This window comes from Osmia lignaria, chromosome 6 (genome assembly GCF_051020975.1).
Source record: "Osmia lignaria lignaria isolate PbOS001 chromosome 6, iyOsmLign1, whole genome shotgun sequence".
In the NCBI taxonomy this organism is placed as follows: Eukaryota; Metazoa; Arthropoda; class Insecta; order Hymenoptera; family Megachilidae; genus Osmia; species Osmia lignaria.
The window spans coordinates 11,259,822-11,281,382 of record NC_135037.1 but is presented as its reverse complement, the minus strand read 5'-3'; the positions used below and the strand labels follow the sequence as shown (position 1 = coordinate 11,281,382).

Genomic DNA, 21,561 nt, shown 5'->3' with positions numbered 1-21,561 from the left:
GAACAGCCTTTTCGTGTCCTTAGATGAAATATTTCGTGTAATTTGTTAAAAACAAGTACATAATGTACAAAACAATTGTTTTCGAATGTTTCTATATTATGTGCAGTAATCAATTTATTAATGAAAATTTAATCACAAAAGCTAGACATTTGGTGCAATTATTTTTTTGGTATATTTTTAGAAAATGTTTTAATAAATAAATAGACAATAATAATTTCATTATTTTTTAATAATACACTATTTCAAATTTCATTGATTTAAATAAACCGATGAAACTCATTACAGCGAAATGTTATATTTCATTGACATTAAATATCTGATACAAAATCATTTATTTATCTTTTTATAAATTAAATATTTTATGTACAATTCGTATTTATGTGCATAAACATGTGACGAACGATGTAACATTTATACAATTTGAACTCCAACAATTGAAGTGGCCATCACTAATGAAAATAGCATTTATGTTTAAATTGTAAATTATTAATTATTGTAGTATACAATGCTCGATTGATTCAGTACCATGTTGCGTGAATTCTTCCATTTCTTTAGTTGCTAATAGGCCTTTGGTGCTCTCGGCTTCTTTCATCCACAGTTGTACCTGGTAATTATCGTAAGATAATATATAAAATTTATATATTTAAGGCAAATAATTATGAGTATAATATTAATAATAATTATAATAGTATAAGGTTAAATTTTATAGGTTATGTACTTAAAAAAAATTCTTTAACAATGATATTAAAAAGTATAATTAAATAATATAATTATAATTATAGTATAAATACGATTAAAATAGGGTTTAAGAAAAATTAGCAAGTATTTATCGAAAAAGAAAGTATTTAATTTCGTAAAAGGGTGTTCAACTGACACTTCTGACACCCCCCTCCTCTAGTTGCCTTCTTGTTGTATGTACGATTAATTCTGAGACACCCTGTATTTAAGTTTATTGTATATTTAAGTCATAAACTTAGATACTTTGTTACTCCCGCATCAAATTACCATATTTATGGCGGCCATCATTAAAATGCGTTATTATACTACACGTGGCATCACCAGGACTATGTATGCAAACTATCAACCATCTTTTTTTTTATTTTCCAGCCAGCCAGCTTCGTAAACTAGGTGCAATTTTATACCTGCATTCAAGCGGAATATAAAGGGAGGATACCACCCTGACGGTTTACAAAAATTGAACTCCTTTATTTTATTTTCTTACATATTGTGATCGAAAGTTGTAGATCTATGCTCTACGAGACGAACAGTACTTGGAATCGCTTACCATTTGGTCCTTCTAGTGTTAAATAAAATAAAAGTATAAATACGTACACCCGATATCGCATGCTCCATCATCCACTCTAAATATCCGTTCACGCAATATCGCGTGTTATGAATTCTTGACAAAAATTAGAAATAGGAAAGTAATCACCTGTTTATGTAACAAATCTCTTCGTCGTCCTGCTGGTTCTTTCCCCAACAGGGGTACCAATATCCCTAAACAGGCCTGAAATTTTTCTAACGCGAGAGCATAGTTTCCTTCTGCGAGATATTGTTCTGCAACCTCTCCTATCTCCAGCGCATCCGCCATACTGGGTGTAGTTTTACTAAGAGTTCCTATCAATAAATAGATAAGCACACACGTTAACATCTTCTGCGCATTATTAACTCTTCGTAGAAGAACATGATTTAATTTTTCTACACTCTTTAGGTAAATTGAATTGTCCGTATAATTCAGTTAAGTTAGCTTAAGTTAATTCAACATCTAAATGGTGCATGCATTAATATTGAGCGCTACAAATTTTCAAACGGAAGACCTTCATACAGTGAAAAAATAGTATCTAAAGAAATAGCATAAAATTTCAAAAAGGAAAACGAGTATGAATTTAAAATTAAATTTAAATTCCAAATCGTGCGTTACCTAAGGAGTGTTGAAAAATCGAATATGTATTTTTTATATTTCCTGATAACAGACAACGTTAATACGGGGTAATGCTTTAATTAAAAAATAATAATGAACACTTTCTGTATTTTTAAGTGGAATTCAACATTTGTTCGATAATTTGTATATTTTATTAAAAGAATTATCGTATTATAAAGATTTTTATACAGACGTAGCTCTTGATACACAAACGAAGTTCCTCTGTTCAAGAATGGTATCCATCGAATCGACGAAGAACTTCCTTTATCCTCTACTCGTGCACACTTCACTTTATCGCTATCGTCATCTAAATATGATGCTTTAAGTATCTCTGCTCTTCTAATATAATCATTAACATGGGATCTTAACGTTTCTTTTCGTTTCAAGTCTGTCTCACCTAATAAAGTGAATTTAAATTATGTACTTTCAACCTTCGTACCGTGGATGCAGAGTCAATTTGATCCAACTAAATGTACAATATATGCATAGAAAGTTTATTTATAAAGTTCACGAATAAAATAAAAGTATTCTCTGCATGAAATATATATAACAACCTCTCCGTCCTTGAAAATAATATGTTCGTTGCGTTCACGCGATATCGCGTGCTCAACCCACGGTGTTTAGCTCAACTGAATTGTAGATTAATTTATAACAATCAAAATATTATTAATTGGTTTTTCGTTAACAACCATTGGTGTCGAAAAGTCTTATTTAATAAGCTCCCAGTAAGTAAAGGGTTGAACACACAGATGAAAATATATTGCATTTAATGACATTTTAGTGATGGGTCAAAATGGGCCCTGCATCTGTCTACCGTCTCAATTCCATAACATCAGTCTTCATAGGAATAATTGTGTATTTAATTATTCATAATCATATACTCATTCTTACTTGTAAGAATAGGAATAAAATATCTAAGAGCTTCGCAATAAAGATGAAAAGCTTCTTTGGAGTTTTTCTCACTATCCAATTTCACAGCTTTTTGTATTAATTCTACCGCCTTATCATAATTTTCCCTTGTAGGAGCATGAGACAAGTCCAGAAAATCATGGGCAAAAAAGTCATCGAATGTTATCCTTTCTTCGGGGTTGTGCTTCAATAAGGACATCAATAAATCTTTGCATTCGGGTGATATATATGATCCTTTGGGTAGCTATAGTTTATAATAAAAGAGAAATTGTTTTTCTAGTAAAAAAAACTGTATTATTTATATAGTATTGTTTATGAAATTCATGATTAGTGGAAAATTTGTATTTTCTTTACTTTTTAACGCGTTCGCTGCCGTTCACGCGATATCGCGTGTTAGATTTCCGATGCGATATCGCGTGCTAAATCATCAAAACTTAAACGTTATGGCACACAGCAATCGTCCAGCTTCTCCGATCCGGCAGCGAACGTGTTAATTAAATTTTTCAAAAACTAAGTGCAGGAGAAAAATAAATTACGGGTTAGTAGTCAGCGCATAAAATATATAATTTGTCAAACAGCATGGATTCTACTATTTACTATATTAATTTAAATTATGCTTTAGTACTACACTAGCTATTTATCTAATGACTTATACAAGTATAGCACAAAGATTTTTCTATCAACTTTACTTATTCTATCAGTTTTAGTTTTATTGCTTTTTGTGGTTGTTCTACCATTTATTCTACCAATATGAACCAATTATAAGCTTTAGTATGCTCTACCATTTACTGCACCAATTTAAATTAGGTTTTAGTACTACACTAATTATGTATCTAATAGTTTACATTAATATAGTATTATAAGTGGATTCTTTTACTTCACTAGGTGCTCGATAATTCCCTGTGAAAAACACTCTTTGTTCGTGTGTTCAGGTCATTACTCACGTATACGTTCTGCGCACACGCATTACTTACATACGCGCATGCGCTTCACTCCCTTGTCTAGTTAGCCAATAAGTGCATACCTATGTGACAGGACAAATGCGTCGCGAATAAAAGCATGCATCTCATTGGCGCTTGATAATTGTCCGTTTCTTAGAAAGATCCATTTATAAAACGCCAAAGGCTTTTGAATTATCGAGCAGCTACTTACCTTTCCATTTACTTACTCCGGTCTAAAACTATGTTTTAGAATTTTTTACTCAACAATGAAATATTTTTTAGCACTACATTTATTTATTTATTTGCCCAATATAAAGTAGAGTTTGATTCATTAAATTTTATTGTCCTTATATACATAAAAGCAGGTAAAGCAATAAAACTAATCTGCAAACCTAACGGTAAAGTGGACTTATGTTAGGTTAGGTTAAGGGGAAACCGTACGAATTACTTGGAGTACCTAACAGTGGTTCATTGTGAAAAATAGATTTATAATAAAATCACCTCAATAGGTCGCTTGTCCTTGATCTTTTCAGCTAATTCCTGAAAACTACTGCTAGAATACGGAGCTTTGCCGAAAAGACATTCGTACATAATCACGCCAACGCTCCACAAATCAACACGAGCATCATATTTGTGTTTTAATAAAATCTCTGGCGCCATGTACAAAGGAGAACCACGGATGGTAAACTTTTGTTCCGAATTCGAAAGATACTGAGCGAAACCAAAATCTGAAACGAAACAGGAAAGAAGAAAAATCGTGGAATAACTATGATTGGAATCAATGAAACGAACCTCCGAGTTTTAGTACCAAATGTGGCTTTCTGGTTAGTAACAAGTTCTGCGGTTTTAAGTCCATGTGAGAGACATTGTGATTGCGTAGATATTTCAAAGCTAGCGCGAGCTGTTGTAAGAATCTACGACAAATCTGCTCGGGTAGCTTGTGCTTCTTCCTTATAAAGCTCGATAAATCACCGGCGTTACAGTATTCCATCACGATGTATATGTGCCTGCGTTATATAGAAGTGATAAACACGTTCTATGTTGTTTAAAATAATTAGAGAATCAATCTAATGATTTTATAAGTATTAGAAATACAAATTACTTCTCGACTCTCTGTATAATGTAACACGTATATTTTGTATTTATCATTTATTGTAAAATTTTATGGTTTTAGTATTTTAAAAGTATAAATTGTAAAATCCAGGGCAAGTGCCCCGATTGCTCAGTGTTAGGAACAGCTCTGAGAGTATATTGTGTCAAGCTAAGGAATATTTCATTTTCAAAGGATTAACCCTCCTAATTTAATATCATATTTCATATTATTTTCATTTTCTAAATTTTACAGTGTTCCTTAAAAAATTATTCTTCTAACATATGAACCCCTTTTGCTTGAAAAATTATACATTTAATTTTAAGTTAATACCCTATTATACGTTTTTTAAGTCTAGGTCACGATTGACCCAGACTCCGCTGTTCAAGGATTAAGGGGCTAAAATACTGTAACTTGGACAATCGACTAACCCATCGTCCCAGAAAAAATCTCTCATTTCCACTATATGCTCGTGCTTCAGTATCTTTAGGAGATTGATCTCGGTCACGAGATTATCGATAGCCGACTTGGAAAGCGACGATTTGTCTACACATTTGATTGCGACTACCTCTCGGCATCCATCCTACAAAACCAACCAACAATAGCATGCGTTAAGTCGCCTTGAGATAAACTTACTTTGGTTTTTTTTTTTCACTCTTCAATGCAACGACCATCTTTCTGGCTACCTCTCAAATAAACGGTGTCATTCGGTGGCCAAAGTTCAGTCATTAAAATGTATTTAAACAAGTTGCACTTGACTCCATGACTCGCTAATATAAATCAATAGTGAACCGACGAAACAGGGGAAAAAAACTGGTGCAAAGGTTTGTTTATGGTTTCGTGCAATCTTCGATCGACTACGTGGAATATACTTTTAACGTGATTATTTGTATAATACTGATGATATGATAGATTACAATATAAGCGGCCACTGTATAAAAGGGACATATTTATAGTTTAACGTAAGTGTTGGAATGCTTTGTTTCTATACAAATATTTTTGTTTTAATTATTATGAATTGAAATTTAAAAATGTAGTGAACTTGTAGAAAAGCTATTCCCCTACGATTTCGATGATTTTTAAATATGTTGTAAAATTCAACATTTTAAGCAACTTTTTTCTTCTAAGCTATATGTCGAACTTGAGTAGTTTGCGAGATATTCGTGAAAAACTATGAGTACTAATGCATTGAACTTCCCCTGTATACGTATATGTCCGTGGCTGTGTGCACGTCGGCAAGCAACCCTCGCTTCTCTACTGTTTCTGTCAGGACCACATGGCCCGGCTACTGTCCATACAACGGGTGAACTTAAACTCAAAGTTAACTAATTTCAATCATTTTGTCATTGGACTTGCGTGGCCGGCCGCCTGATTTAACCTAGATGTATAAATAATGGAAAAAATTATATTCCGTCAACGTTAGTATTATACATTGTGGTGCACAATGATTGGTTAGGTTACGTTAGGTTAGGTTGTATTATATTATACTATATTAATATTCCGGTCGCTTTTCGGTGGCCAGCCACTTGAGTCAAACGTCATAATTTGATTTTTCAGTTCACCCATTGTACGAATAGGAACCGGATCATATGGTGCTGCTTAAAACAAACGGTAGGCAAGCGAGCCGACGCACACGTGGCTACGGATGCATACGTATAGGCGGAATTCGCTGTGGTAATAACAATATATTTTCGCGTAAATTAATCAAGTCCGACATATATCTTAGAGGAAAAAAGTTGCTTAAAATGTTAAATTTTACAACATATTTTAGTTATCGAAATCGGAGGGGGAGCGCCTTTTCTTATAGATATTTTTTTATGTCGTAACTTTGAATTTATCGTGCGTAACGTATCTAAAATTCACGGTAATCGGTACACGTGGAAGATTCATTAATTTTTCATTATTCTATTCAAATCAATTTGAACATATTAAAAATTAAATTCAAATATAAATATTTAATTATTGGGCAGATACGGTTATAAATTATCGACTTCACACCCGTGTTAGAGTGTTACTAAATTATCCGTCTAATACATAATCACTTACCGACCTATATATTATGGCATTGGAGTATTCTACTTTAAGTGTAAGCAAAGAGAAATAAAGTATTATGTATTATATTATACATAAAAAAGGTACTAAAGCTATAAGCATACTATGCGTTACTAATTAAAATTTTTACTACAAATAACAAACAATTGTTTCCATTGGAATAATTATGAAAATAGAAGTAGAGGAAATTATGCAAATTTGCAGAAGGGAAGAAAATTAGAATACGAATTACTTTTATAGGTCAATAAAATAAAAAATAAAAATTTAAATAAAAATATGTAATTAATTTAATAAATATAACAAACTGCATAATTTAAAAGGAAAAAATCGCGGCACCAGTTAATCTAGCTACAATACTGTTTTGTCATATGTTTTGTATACCGCATCGAACCACAAAATGTACTTACCTTTTTAAATGCTTTGTAAACAGTTGCATAACTTCCTGAGCCGATTTTTTCTAACAAACAATAATCACTCGAACTGGGCAAACTCATTTTGCCCGATAACCGTGTAATTCACTCCGACATTTACCTCAAATATTACAACACTATAGGGTTAGCTTTAATTTTGACGGAACAGTGTGAGGTTGCTGCTTATCGTTCATATTCGCAATGGCGTAAGACTTCAATATTATCATTAATTTCTAAATATTCTTTACATATAAACAAACATACGTCAGAAACAAAAATTCTTATACGATTAGTATTAATAGAAATACTATTTCAGTTATTGCTAAATCTCTATTTATTCTAATCTTGTTACATAATAAATGTAATTTGAATAGTTTTAAATAAGGTAAGAAGAAATTTATAACGTGTAAATAATAATATAACGTCACTTTTATAAAGTTTTTATTAATTTCAATCTTACTATATAACAAAGATAATTTTAACAATTTGAAGTAAAGTAAAAAAAAATTATAATTTATAAATTATATGCTTTAAAAAAATTATATTGAGTATATTTCATGGGTTTGTATATATTTAATTTAATTTACAATTAATTGCAGGATTAAATTTTTCTTTGGAAATAAATTTATTAAAATAGCATCCTTCATAGAGACGCCCATGTATCAGCTGTGTCGCACAAGGAGCACACTTCAAGTAGTTGACTAGAGCCAGTAAAACGTTAGTTGGCGACGAGGACATTTCGTTGTCGCGTCACTGATAGATTTTCACTTCCTCGGATAGTATTACGTGAAATTTTGTGTTTATTCTTGTTCACCAATCACCAAACTTTAATTCCAACTAGAAAAAGCGAATATAAAATAACAAAGTATTTGGCTGAATCGTTAGGAAAAAAGGGCATCCGTACCGCATTACTATGGACGTGACAGCAGTGCTCGAGCTATAAGCTCGTTCCGTTTATCACAGCAAATGGAGCAGTATAGATTTACTTATGGATTAGCCTACTGATTTGTCCAGTGCGATGGATGAAAAGATTTTGAATGGTAATAACTTTGTAAATATTAGATATTGTGCAAGGTGTATTTCATGTTTGTTGAAATCATTGATTATGTTTTTAAACTGTTTACATTACACAAAATCAATATAATTATTATGGCTTGCAATATAACTATTTACATACATTATAATGTTTGCAAAGCGGTTAAATATGTGATTAAAATGAAAGTGTGCTGTATTTAAATATTTATCTATGAAAGTAATTCTCATTCAAAATTCCCGCTATAAGTTCCAATTAGTATATATCTATAATTTTTGTAAGGTTATAATTACATTTTGCTATAATTTATCGTATACTTTATTATTTCAATTTATCAATCGTATAACTACTGAATACTAAAACAAAGCATTAAAAGTAATTAAAGAACAATGTAAAAAATCACCGCGATAAACAGAGAGCCGTCATTGGTTGACGTTTACATAGAAGCATTCTGATTGGCTGAGAGCACGATAGCTCATTCATCGTTTCTGCCGTGATAATAGCGTTCGGTGTATCAGCTGCCGGAGTTCAACTCGGATGTTTTGGCAGCTGATTTTATTCTCGTTTATGTCGCTCGAAAACTTTCTGAAGTTTCAGTCGTTCATATTATCGAAGGATTCGTGTTGTTCTTGTCATTCTGTGATATTTCATCGATAGTGTAAGTAATGAGAAATGGACGATAATGCTTCTTCCTTTATTCGGGAAGTAGAGAATGATGACGTCATGTACTGAAACATAAGCTGTTTTCACCTTGTTCCGATACAACAGTATTTCGCGGGTACAGGTGCGATACATTTCTTAATATCCATTGGATACAACTATATTTTTCATAATTACTCGAAAACTTCTGAAACCTTCTGTTTTCATTTAATTGTGGTGCTTTCATTGTTTGCAACAAAATGGAGTTTGAGGCATAACAATTTTTTACACAGGTGCAAAATAGATAGAATAAAAGGATATATTTGTACATTGATTGCTAAATAAATCAGAGGGATTATAATGGATTCTGAAGAGGAAATGTATGATGATGTTGATTCTGGTAATGAATCCAGTGGGGATGATGTGGATTTTGCGATGGAAATAGAAGCTGGAAATCCAAGAGAAAGGGCAACGGATGTTGATGATTATCCTTTTGAAGTTTTGTCTACAGAAGAAATAGTGCAGCATATGGTTGACTCCATTAAGGAAGTCAACATTGTTGTGGAAGTAGGTTAAGAAACAAAAGAAAAAAATTGTGGGTCTTATATAGATGTAATTGAAATATTGTGTGATTTAATTGTAGATACCAGCAACAACTACTCGCATCTTACTAAATCATTTCAAGTGGGATAAAGAGAAATTAATGGAACGCTTTTATGATGGTGATCAAGAAAAATTATTTGCAGAAGCAAGAGTCATTAATCCATTCAGAAAGGGTCCATTAAATAGAAATCGATCATCACAGAGTTCTCTGGTGATTAATATTTATTTTTCTATCCATTTGTGTAACTAAATGGGAATGGATCTGGTCTCCCACCTATTTTAAAAAATTAAGATCAGACTCTAAAATTTTAGAATTTCAGAATTAAAATATTTCTAAATTTCTAAGGTACCTAGTCCATCTAGGAAAAAATGCTAGTTACACTAATATTTTTTTGCATATTATGCATGTAACATAAATAACCAAAATCATATTTACAGTCTCGAAGAACATCAACAAATGGTACAGAAGAATGTGGAATCTGTTTCACAGTGCAACCATCTGCAGTATGTATACATAATACTCAATCAGATATAATGTGCTGATGTTTGTGTTCAAATTACTTGTTTTTAACCAAAATTAGATGATGACTGGTCTTGAATGTGGCCATCGCTTTTGTACTGGTTGCTGGGGAGAGTATCTCACCACTAAAATAATGGAAGAAGGAGTGGGTCAAACGATAGCGTGTGCAGCGCATGCCTGTGACATTTTAGTTGACGATGCCAGTGTGATGCGTCTTGTGAAAGATCCAAGAGTTAAACTGAAGTATCAACACCTAATAACTAATAGTTTTGTCGAAGTAAATATGAATACTCTTATTTATTAAAAAAAAATTTTCTATTATACTAATTGAATTATGTTACAGTGTAATAGGTTATTAAGGTGGTGTCCATCTCCAGACTGTAATAACGCTATAAAAGTACAGTATGTAGAAGCAAGACCAGTCACTTGTAAATGTGGACACACATTTTGTTTCCATTGCGGTGAGAATTGGCATGATCCCGTGAAATGTCATTTACTGCGTAAATGGATTAAGAAGTGTGATGATGATTCCGAAACATCAAACTGGATCGCCGCGAATACAAAAGAGTGTCCGAAATGTAATGTTACTATTGAAAAGGACGGTGGATGTAATCATATGGTGTGCAAAAATCAAAATTGTAAAACTGATTTTTGTTGGGTGTGTCTTGGACCTTGGGAACCACATGGTTCTAGTTGGTATAATTGTAATCGTTATGATGAAGAAGAGGCTAAGGCAGCTAGAGATGCTCAAGAAAAATCACGATCTGCGTTACAAAGATACTTATTTTATTGCAATAGATATATGAATCATATGCAGTCACTGAAATTCGAAAGTAAACTCTACGCGAGTGTGAAGGAAAAAATGGAAGAGATGCAGCAGCATAACATGTCTTGGATTGAGGTAGAATTAATTGTTGGGGCCACTAGGTAGAGGGTAGAGTAAGCTAGGTACCCCCCAAGATGTAAACTGTATTAAACATTTGAGACTGCTTATAAACATAAGGGACCTGGCCTACCCTATCGAAATTCAAAACTATCTTATTGAAAAAATTATTTACATTCTTATATCATTTCTAGGTACAATTTTTAAAGAAAGCAGTAGATATCTTGTGTTCTTGTAGACAGACACTTATGTATACTTACGTTTTTGCTTACTACGTGCGAAAGAATAACCAATCTGTGATTTTTGAGGACAACCAAAAAGATTTAGAGGGCACTACAGAACGTCTTTCCGAGTATTTAGAACGAGATATTACAAGTGAAAATCTTGCTGACATTAAACAGAAAGTTCAGGATAAATATAGGTAAGTTATAATTATCTTTATATGAAAAATAATAAAATTCTAATATTGTAAAATAAATTTTTTTTTTAAAGATATTGCGATAGTCGAAGGAAGGTGCTTTTGGAGCATGTTCACGAAGGTTATGAAAAGGATTGGTGGGATTACGTGGAATAGAGATCTGCACCAGCTTCGTTTTCAGGGCGTACCGGACAAGGTTCCTTTCTTGTCGTTTTAGCCCCAGCTGTGATAAATCAAGAAAGCTGACAAGAGACATAAATAGAGCATGTCATTGAGTGATTTACGTGTTAGATATATATATGATCTGTGGCAACACATATATCGTTACTGAATTTTGAATTTATTAAAAAATTGAAATCCTATTATCATCAGGCTAAATGTAAAGTACTTTTGTATTAATTACTGATGCTAATTTGCACTCGCTGCGTGCTATTTTCATCCTTCATAAACATGCCTTGCAATAATATTTTCAAGTCTCGAATGAATTTTATATATATAGATATAAAAGAAATTGAACAATTTATCGGAAATTTGCTTAATAGTATAATACGGTTCACCTTTTCATACTATTATAAGATTCTCTGGGAAAGTATTACATAATCTTTGAAATGGAAAAGACTTTTCAAGAGTTCTTCAAATAGATAATGAAAAGGTTAATATAGCCACTAGATTACCTTAACCTTGTCTTTTATTCTCAGTCCTGTGCACTCGATTTATGAAGGGATAAAAGAAAAAAAGGATAGTGCTGGATAAAATGTCTACCATTTTCGCTCTATTTTGGACAGTAATTGTGTCCAGGCTATAACTGCCAATTCTTTATGAGAAACTGAATTTAAGTGATCGTGTCGTCAGTATCATGTGCAATTTTTACATCAACTTATATTATTTTAGTTCTTACTTTCTATGTAATAAATTGAATATTGTTTAAACGAATAATTCTGTACAGTATAGAACATACGAGGTTTGCCTAGGCAAAATGGCGATATAGGAAGAAAAAGCTCTACCACTCGTGTATAAACGTTTACCCGGGAATATTTTACTCCTAATATTTTAAAATTTTTAATTTGTTTCTTTAGAACTTTTAAATTTGAATTTCTCAGATTAAAAAAATTTTGAAATTTTAGTTTCGGAATCTTGAAATTTAATACATATGTTATATTGTATCATATTTAATAATTAAAAATTATATCCAGTTAAATTAGTACCTCAAATTAGGATTTTGAACATTCCTTTTTCCTGCCATTTTTCCTAGGGAAACTTATCATGCTCGATATTGCATCTGTTAAAATCAAGAAAGCGAAAATCGGAATGAAAGGAGTTTTAATTTATTTCTAAGAAATTATTGAAGTTAACGCAAAAGGGTCCAACGTTTTTAAAAATTTGAAATTTATTTTTGGGGTGCGGCGATGGATAAAATTTGCATATTTTTATAGAAATAATTCCTTTATATATTTAAACAAATTGTAAATGAATAATTTCAGATAGAACTTGTTTGATGTGATGTTCTCGTAATGCTGACGATATGCTTCATATATCATTAATCAAATAACTTGTGGTGAATGAATGTAGTACAATGATCACTTACTGTTATATAAGTGGGGAACGAAATAAGTTCCATTTGTACAGTTATATAGTTACATATTCACATATAAATGCATAATACATAGTTGTAATATCAATATTAGTGAACTTAAAGTAGAAACATTTGAAGGTTTATGAAAAGAAGAAAAAATTGTTGATTCTTACTATTATCCATGTTAGGAATTAAAAAGGTAAAAATACAGTTGTTTTCTGTACAGTCGCAAAATCAGAGTAAAAGTAAGAGAACTGTTAGACATGAATATAATTCGCAGCAAATTATTCTCTGGTTCGTGGTTTTATATGATACGTTTATGTAATTCATCAACTTATAAACAATGATCAGGGAATAAACAGTTCTTTATATTCAAACGTAAGAGATATTCTAAAAGAAGATCTGAAAAAGTTTCGTATATTGTCATTGGTGTAATTAGAATTCTTTTATGGAATGGACCAGGATGTTTAATACTGTTTAATTTTGTTCTGTTTTAGTTGAATTACGTATTACAATTAGGCAAAGTATTTAGTTCTGTTAAAATAAGATTCTACGAACAGGGCCGCGTCTAGAGCTATTTGAGCCCTGGGTATATACATGGAAATCGCGGTCTTTCTTACATATATTTATATCATTTGGTTTATTTATTTCATGCAGTAATAACATATACTTCCATTTTGCCCAGGAGTAAACGCGGCCTTGTCTACAAGAGAATTTTGAAATTTTTGAAATCTGGTATTTTGAATAATCTAAGTTTTAGATTTTTAGAATTTTGAAGTTCCGGAATTTGTGATTTCTGATATTTTGGAGTTTCGGGTTTTGAATTTTGAAATTTTTAGAACTCTGAAATTTTGCAAATTTTACGTTTTTTTTAGGGGCTCACCCTGGCCCCTACCTAGTTACACCAATGTATATTGTTCGTCCTTAAAATCATTATCTATTTATTAAGATATGTGCGATAAATTTTAAGTAATTAATTTTGGACTTTTCAATTATTGTTAAACATATCCCATGAATGTAAAAGTTAAAAAAAGAGCACTAGGAACTTTTAATGGTATCAAGAACTTTGATACTACTCAAAGAAGCGCTCTCTGTTAGCATGTTTTTAATACCTATTACTTCTCAATCTGTACGCAGAAACCACGTAATATATAACATTAGTGAAATCATGTGTTTAATTCAGCAGTCAAAAGATCAATGATCTACACAATGATATTTTACTAACATTGTCACATTTAAATGAATACAAAAAGAGTCAGATAATAGTAAGTTCGCTAATTAATTATGTATTTTAGAAATTTTTAAAATACCTACATTCTGATATCGATCAATAAATCAATATATTTTGAGTAGTACATAGATTGTATTTACGTTTGAATAAGTATACTACTTTAAATAAAACTATATCAATATCTGAAAAATATATTTTTAATAATTGTAACACTACAGAATTAGTCTTTCTTTTTCTTTTTTTTTCTTTTTAATTTAAGAAAATATCTTTTAAACTGTAACGCTTAAGGTACAGTCTCTAATGACTAATCAGTGACTTCATGCGTAGTACATACAGTGACTACAGATCTAACAAGACTAGACATACTTTTACCCCCTGTGGCTCGGGGGGCTTAGAATACGGCCACGGTATCCCCTGCCTGTCGTAAGAGGCGACTAAAAGGGGCCACACGTACACACACACATCGACCACGATAACAGTATGGAGAGATAAGTTTACAGAAGTAAAAGTATGGAAAAGAAAAGAAGGAGAAATTTAAAAAATGCGCGAGGTTTGGGGTTGGCAGTGCTGCCAACCCATCCCCAATGCGCGTGGACGATAGTGTTAGTTGGGCAACATGGGGACAGATAAGTCCCCAAAAAGCGCCGGCCCCTGTGGGGGCGAAATTAGTGATAGTGATAGACATAGGCCGGTATTCAGAGTCGCAACTTATTTCTAAGCTGGTAGATTCACAGTCTCCGAATAAGCAACGTCTTAAGCATCAGATTAAGCATTTGCGTAGGAATGTAGATGCTTATCGCTGTGGATTCACAGTCGAATAAGTCCGCCTTATTTGTAGGATACGAGTTCTTATTTGGCTTCATTGAGGTTATGTTTTTAAGTCGACGATATTGAGGACTTATGCACGCGTTTGAAGGTGTTATTGTGCAGTGTTGAACGATTTATTTTGATTAATTGTGGTAAATTATTTTTAAAAAAGTACAAAATGGAGTTGGACTTTGCGGATATCGAGGACATTGATCATAATTTGTATATATATCCACGAATATCGAGACGGGAGTGACCCGTTTGATTGTTTTGTCTGTCCTTTCTCATGACACCCCTGTGGAATCCACAGTCTGAAGAAAAAATAAGGTAATACTGATACTCTTTAGTCGACTGATTGATGCACAAATTAACATTGAATTATTCGATCGACACAAGTACAAGGAAATCCAGATCAGGACCCGACAGATAGTAGAAAGAACGTTCGGTGTTTGGAAGCGCCGTTTTCCATGTCTTACAAGGGGTTTAACAACGAAGTTCTTATGTTCTACAACAACGGTAGTTGCATGTGCTGTGTTGCATAATTTAGCCCTAATTTTCAATGACATTCTTGTAGAAGAAGATGAAATTGAAAACCAAAATGAAGATGGAGAAGAATTATTAGGAAACGTGGAAAATGTTAATGGCATTGATGGATTTACTACACGCTTCAGATGGATTTACTAATAACATGATTCAAGTATATATATTTATATCATTATGTTCTTTAGATGCAAGCTCTGGCTTCAGGCATGTGGTAGAGAAGATCTTCCTGCTTCGGAATATGAACACTACCACAAGACCCGCAGAGTATGTAGTAAGCATTTAAAATAGTACATGGGTCCTCCTATTTTCATATCAGATACAAATATTCAAGAAGAGAGCAGTAATAATCCTGAATTTGAGCTTCCAGCAAAATTTCGTGTTGTAGTCATAGCCGATAAAAATACATTTAAGTACATAATAAGTGTTTAATATATAAATACATAAGAATAAATAATTTAGATAAATGAGAATAAATATGTTTGATCTTTAGCAACTGCAGGTCCATATCATCAGGGAGACATTACATCAATCCAGACGAATCCTTTTACAATTATTTATTTACTTTAGAAAACATTTTTTTTTCAAATGCACATTCTATTTTACCTCGCACCCATGTAGGTAAAAATATGTATCATTTATGTAGAAATGTAACTGGGTTTTATTCACTACATCCAATTCATTCAAACTTCTCGCTCGTTGATACAACCCAGGGACAGCGAATCGTCGACATCAAAGGTGCCGCCGGGAGTGTCGCCTCTTGTTATACTTCCTCTTTGACTTAAGCATGGACTTCACTAAGCAAAGCTTAAGCATCGCTTCCTTAACTAAGTCGGTCTTATTCGCCGACTGTGAATACATAGCGACTTAAGCATTGCTTATTCGAATAAGACTATCTTAGTCAAGAACGTCTTAAGTCTTTGCTTAAGTTGCGCCTGTGAATACGGCCCCTAGGGGCAAAAATTTCGTACCGCGAAATAGCGCCCTCTGACAGTAAAAATGGAAATTAAATTCATCACAATTTTTCGATCTCTAATGAGGTACATAGGAAATGCAGGGATGTGAGGAATGCAAGGATATAAGGATATAAGGATGTAAGGAATGCAGGGATATAAAAGATGTGAAAAATAATAGATACAGACTAAGAAAATTGATATTTTTTTTAGAAATATTTATTATCTTTAAATACGTGTATAAAATTTTTAAGAAACTACCACATATAATATTCATTGCTGTTTAAAAAATGTTACTGATCGGGCACTGTTGTGTCGATTTATAAATTCTAAATATTTATTATGACAATGTTTGATTGACAAGGAAAATTTATTATTTAATATATTTTCTAACTAAAATAAATTATAAATAAATACATTTAGATTGTTTCTACCTAAATTCAATACAATTTTGAGATTCCTGTTTGCTATATGTATATATTACATGTAAAAATCAATTAGGGGCCTTTAATGTTACTAATTTAAATTTGAATGTTTCCCCGCGCTTTTGTGAATTTCTAAAATATGACTTTTTGAAAACAAATATTGAATTAAAAAAAGAAAAAGGCACCAAATTAATTTGTACACCTAATGTGTGTCTAAAACATGAATTTTGAGTATTACATGAAATTATATTTTGATAACATTAAATAAAGAATCTTCTCATTAATTTAACTAGTCCAGAGCTGCAGTTATTACAAAATATGAATATAATAGGAAACTTGTTATATAAAATCTAAACTGACTGAAGACAGCTTTCCAATCACACAATTCCATTTTTTAAATATAAGTACACTGATAGGTTGTACCAGAAACATACCCTGCATCATTTAATTTCTAAGAGTTTATCAGGAGGTCACTGTTAAAATTGTTGCAACCAAACCCAAAGTAGCACCTGTCATTAAAAGACTCCTCCAGATTGCTCCACTGATCTCTTCTGCCACAGGGTATTCTATACACAACTGTTCCTAAAAACAAACACGTTTTTAAATTTAAAAAAAAGGTGAACTTTTTCAAATTTTAATTTATTGAAACTGATAAAAATATGAATATGTATTAGAAATATGTATCAGATGAATAGGTATTAGAAATAATTTTGAGTAGTGTTAATGTGACATTAAGGCTAGATTTAGGCCTAACCTAAAAAGTTAAAAATCATAAATAGAACTTATTAAATTTAAGTTTTAAATTAGCTTTAGATTTAGTTTTAATATGAAACCAAAAATGCTTACAATTATTTGTGACATTATTTTGTAAAAAAGTTGTAAAAAAGGTGGTACTTACCCATCCTCCATACCCTTTGATAAAATGTGCCACCTTTTCCCCGATGAATCTTGACACATAAAGCGGCAATCTCTTTTTGAGAGCGTGCATTCGTCTGTCACGAGCCCACAGAGCAAGCCTGCCCATGAACGCGTACAAACACACGATCCTCGCCCAAGTAACACCGCCGTGTAAGAAGAGCTCATCTGCGACTCCCATGAACGCCTCGTATGCCGTATCCGGCACGACGTTCAAACGGTTCACCATGCTCGCGAACAATATGCTGTGTTTATTTAACATCTGATACACGTTGTGCCTCATGCTCCTCGATACAGGGTCCCGTGATATGAGATAGATATCTTCCTTCAGCAGATACCGTATCACGTCGTTGGCCAAACATTCCGCGGTGAGTTCTATGGAATCCTCGCAGAGATTGTACCGAGTAGAGGAGACCAAGTGTGGGAATAGATGCTGCAGTCGTATCTGGAAGAAACGTAATTTAACGGTGCTTCTGAGTTGACGTCTGCAAGCCATACGGTAGATTGACAGTTGGTTGTTACCTGACAGACTTCGATGAAAGACATAGCGGTATTGGCAGTGCCGATGGCATATCGGCACAGGGCGCCGTTATCGCCGGCAATCACTGCTCCACCGCCTCCGCTGTCGTCGGCGATCACAGACTCGTCGCAGTCGTCGTCGCAGGCTCGCTCGCTCGACGAATTCTTGTTACCGGGGGGATCGCATTCCAGGATGCCGCCCACTCTGGAATGCGGTTCCCCCCGCACTGACGCGGCCTGCCCCTCTCCGAGGATCTCATTGTTCGGTGGTGCACCGTCGTCGCCGGCCATCCTCGTGCACGACCGCCCGCACTGCTCTTCACCACCAAGATTTTACACTATTACTCGATTTTAATTTTTTTCCTCTCAAAACATGGCACCGTGGTGGAAAGTGTGGTGAATCGCCCGAAGCGCCGGGTTAACGAGCGCTGCACACGAAAAACTTTGGCTCGCTTGCCAGACGACGTAACGCTCTCTACTTTCCCGCGGCCATTTCCGAAGCCGAAGCCGAACCCGCACCCCACTTCTCTGACTGTTACTCCCCACCACTTCTTTGACGTTTCCTACCCGCTTCAACACCACTCCATTCTCTTCTATACGTATACTACTCTCTATAAGCTCACACATGTTCGGCGAGGGAAGTGCACAACGGTACCGGCTTCTATGGATCATTCACGTTTCCTCCCCACCATTGACTACTCGCGTATTCCACACAAACTCAAGCAACATCTATAGGAATTTTATACATGTGTGCGACTGGAACTATCTCCTTTCCTTTTTCGTTCGTGTCCTATCTCTGCTTCTCGGCGGAGGCGCCGTCGATAACCTCCCACCCTTCCGAAGAGTGCTCTCGCGCACGTGCACCGCCACAAGCGCGAATACCTGTGTGCGCTCTGAGAATCGAAACGAACGGAATTTTCGATGGAACGCGGAGTTTGCTTGGTATCGAGCACCGTTCCCAGCCGTATCCTTACCATTATATCTCTGAGCATGGAATGCGGCGAGGAAAGTTTGTGCATCAGAAATTGTGTACAACCATTTAGAGTTATTTTGTTAGAAAGTTTTACGCTGTGTTTGTATGATTACTAATAAATTTGGATGTATTTACTTCCTTTCCCTTATAGTTGCATCTTTAAGGAAAATGGTTCATCAGATTACAAGAAGTTGCAATACCTATGGAGATTGTGCTGGTGTAGTCAGTGAAAGCCACGTCATGGCTACTGACCCAAAGGTGACGTAGAGATGACGGTGGTATTCCAGTCATTGGTAGTTTCCCATTTCATTGACGATGCCATTCTCTCTGTTATTATGACTTCCTGCAGACGCTGTCATAATTTTTTCGATATTTGTGAATAACTGAGTATGTAGATAAATGATGTATAAAATCTCAAAATTTCAAAATTTCAAGGAAGGTTTAGCATTCAAATTTCTAACCTAGTCTATTACGTGGATGTACTGATACGCATGCGCAGTTCTCCATACAAGTGGAACTCTAGATATTAGACTCCCTCATTTTGTGCCCCAATAACCTACAAGTACCTTTTCTCTTTATATCCCAAAGGAATTATAGAGTAGCAATTTTCATCAGAAGAAATATTATTCTCATATAAATATCTGCCAAAAATCATACTCAAGTATATAATCACTTAAGTATTTGTAACATAGCATTGATGTTTTCATCGTTACATAACAGCACGATCGTTTGGAAGGTACTTCTTAGTAGCGCAACAAGTTGAGCAGAAAAAGGTATGGGAAGATGGTGTGCAAAGTGTTCGCAGCTCGATTCACTTGTAACGAATGCGATATTACTCGTATTCGCGATGCTTCAGAATGTGGTGGCAATACGATATGTATTTCCAAGAAGGAATTATTATGTTGAAACTGGTCGGCGAGCACGCCGGCCGGCTATGATCGCCGGCGCGCGACTGTGCCCGCTCCTTTCTGCCTGTGCAACCTTCAAAGGCCACAGAATGCGTCGATGAATGAAGTAGGAAAGTTGCAGAGTGTCGGCCGACCGGATGTGTATACTAGGTGGCCGAAGAAAATGAGAGCTCCTACGTCAGTCGACATCAAACTAGTTTTACACCCCCCATCCACAGATGCAACGCTGTTATACACCGTTGTGGTAATTATTATCCAGCTGATTTAGGTGCATCTTAGTCTGATTTGTCAACCATTACGATCATACCATTTCGGTTCTGAGAAATAAAATAAGATCCGGAGTGTTTATATTACCAAATTGTTTGGTTTATATTACCTATTATTTAGGTATCTTTGTATTCAACATGCAAATCATTTTAAGTTTAAGCAACATGTGGTCGAGGTTAAGAATGTTTGAGAATGTAAACCGACAATTTCTATTGAAGTTAGCAGGTGCAGTGGCTATTATTGTCCTGTTATTCGATGCGGTTTACCTTTCTATACCAAACGTGGATAATCTTACGTGCAAGGTAGTAAAGCCTAGCGGCCGGACATGGATAAATTGACGATATGAGTCATGTGTAAATGACATCTAATTGGGTCATTATCTTACAGTTGCTTCTTAAAGTGGCAAGAGACGCAATAAGGAGCTTTGTGGATCACGAACGTTTCATATGAGAAATTCTTTGAATTGATCAGTATGTTCGAACTTTAGGTAAAATAGTGTTCGTTGTTTACATCATTGGACGAGGTGAAGAATATCGTGTACAGTTCTGAGCATTGTAAGCTTTCCTAGGGCAAATGGTAGTATAGAGAAATACCATTTTCCCTAGGAAACTCCACCATGCTCAATGCTGTACATCCACACAAATGCTCAATTTATCATGTTTTACATTATCCTCTCATACCGTGGATAAGGTCGCGCATATCGTCTCTTCTGATAACTCATCTGTTCTTGAATTACCTTAGATTGGTAACAATCGTGCTTTGTCTCTGTCCGTTTCATTAAACCGTCAGGCAACGGTAACAAACATATCAAGTATCCTGACAGATCCGTCAAGACGAACCCCCACGTGTGTTTATCATCGGTCTGAACGATTGAAAATACAATCACTGAACATTGTTTTCTGTTTGCGAAGTGGACCGTGGGAATACAAGAGAGTGAACGGCACACAGTATTTCAGGGGAACTCGTGGCAACCGGCTCTCGGTGGCTTTTCTTACCGTCATTCATGATACTATGGTACGGCAATAGGATGA

The 21,561-nt window shown here is 34.2% G+C and overlaps 3 protein-coding genes across 9 annotated transcripts; 1 reads left to right on the top strand and 2 right to left on the bottom strand.

The window, feature by feature from the left end:
- Positions 1 to 281: 281 nt before the first annotated feature.
- Aduk (unc-51 like kinase 3 homolog Aduk) lies at positions 282 to 7,528 on the bottom strand. 3 transcript variants are annotated; one of them, XM_034331834.2, is made up of 9 exons: positions 7,321 to 7,527; positions 5,293 to 5,444; positions 4,564 to 4,778; positions 4,273 to 4,499; positions 2,813 to 3,074; positions 2,115 to 2,318; positions 1,433 to 1,617; positions 526 to 604; positions 282 to 449 (listed from the first exon to the last, which is right to left on the bottom strand). In XM_034331834.2, exons 1-9 carry the CDS (start codon positions 7,405 to 7,407, stop codon positions 412 to 414), a joined length of 1,449 nt encoding a protein of 482 aa, XP_034187725.2. In that variant the 5' UTR covers positions 7,408 to 7,527; the 3' UTR covers positions 282 to 411. The 3 variants fall into 3 exon arrangements, 2 of the variants coding, with proteins under 2 accessions (XP_034187725.2, XP_034187726.2); XR_013062288.1 differs by lacking the exon at positions 282 to 449 and having other exon boundaries at positions 508 to 604; positions 1,333 to 1,617; positions 7,321 to 7,528; XM_034331835.2 differs by lacking the exons at positions 282 to 449; positions 526 to 604 and having other exon boundaries at positions 1,480 to 1,617; positions 2,111 to 2,318; positions 7,321 to 7,528.
- On the top strand, positions 5,568 to 14,104 carry ari-1 (E3 ubiquitin-protein ligase ariadne-1). 5 transcript variants are annotated; one of them, XM_034331829.2, is made up of 9 exons: positions 7,962 to 8,363; positions 9,066 to 9,140; positions 9,289 to 9,562; positions 9,639 to 9,809; positions 10,037 to 10,102; positions 10,180 to 10,395; positions 10,462 to 11,019; positions 11,196 to 11,422; positions 11,494 to 14,104. In XM_034331829.2, exons 3-9 carry the CDS (start codon positions 9,356 to 9,358, stop codon positions 11,573 to 11,575), a joined length of 1,527 nt encoding a protein of 508 aa, XP_034187720.1. In that variant the 5' UTR covers positions 7,962 to 8,363; positions 9,066 to 9,140; positions 9,289 to 9,355; the 3' UTR covers positions 11,576 to 14,104. The 5 variants fall into 5 exon arrangements, with proteins under 5 accessions (XP_034187723.1, XP_034187720.1, XP_034187722.1 ...); XM_034331832.2 differs by lacking the exons at positions 7,962 to 8,363; positions 9,066 to 9,140 and adding an exon at positions 5,568 to 5,823; XM_034331831.2 differs by lacking the exon at positions 9,066 to 9,140 and having other exon boundaries at positions 7,984 to 8,363.
- Positions 14,105 to 16,549: 2,445 nt separating this feature from the next.
- On the bottom strand, positions 16,550 to 18,901 carry LOC117607757 (uncharacterized). The gene is made up of 3 exons (XM_034331838.2): positions 18,386 to 18,901; positions 17,847 to 18,308; positions 16,550 to 17,530 (listed from the first exon to the last, which is right to left on the bottom strand). Exons 1-3 carry the CDS (start codon positions 18,671 to 18,673, stop codon positions 17,411 to 17,413), a joined length of 870 nt encoding a protein of 289 aa, XP_034187729.1. The 5' UTR covers positions 18,674 to 18,901; the 3' UTR covers positions 16,550 to 17,410.
- Positions 18,902 to 21,561: the final 2,660 nt, after the last annotated feature.

Excerpts from the sequence above, each read along its gene's own strand:
- Aduk (XM_034331834.2), bottom strand. The coding sequence starts at position 7,407 with ATGAGTTTGCCCAGTTCGAGTGATTATTGTTTGTTAGAAAAAATCGGC. Across the intron at positions 3,075-4,272 it reads AGGACAAGCGACCTATTGAG|CTACCCAAAGGATCATATAT; the intron begins GTGATTTTATTA and ends TATAAACTATAG. Across the intron at positions 450-525 it reads GGAAGAATTCACGCAACATG|TGATGGCCACTTCAATTGTT; the intron begins GTACTGAATCAA and ends TATTTTCATTAG.
- ari-1 (XM_034331832.2), top strand. The coding sequence starts at position 9,356 with ATGGATTCTGAAGAGGAAATGTATGATGATGTTGATTCTGGTAATGAA. Across the intron at positions 9,810-10,036 it reads GATCATCACAGAGTTCTCTG|TCTCGAAGAACATCAACAAA; the intron begins GTGATTAATATT and ends TCATATTTACAG. Across the intron at positions 10,396-10,461 it reads TAACTAATAGTTTTGTCGAA|TGTAATAGGTTATTAAGGTG; the intron begins GTAAATATGAAT and ends ATTATGTTACAG.
- LOC117607757 (XM_034331838.2), bottom strand. The coding sequence starts at position 18,673 with ATGGCCGGCGACGACGGTGCACCACCGAACAATGAGATCCTCGGAGAG. Across the intron at positions 18,309-18,385 it reads CTTTCATCGAAGTCTGTCAG|ATACGACTGCAGCATCTATT; the intron begins GTAACAACCAAC and ends CGTTTCTTCCAG. Across the intron at positions 17,531-17,846 it reads TCAAAGGGTATGGAGGATGG|GAACAGTTGTGTATAGAATA; the intron begins GTAAGTACCACC and ends GTTTGTTTTTAG.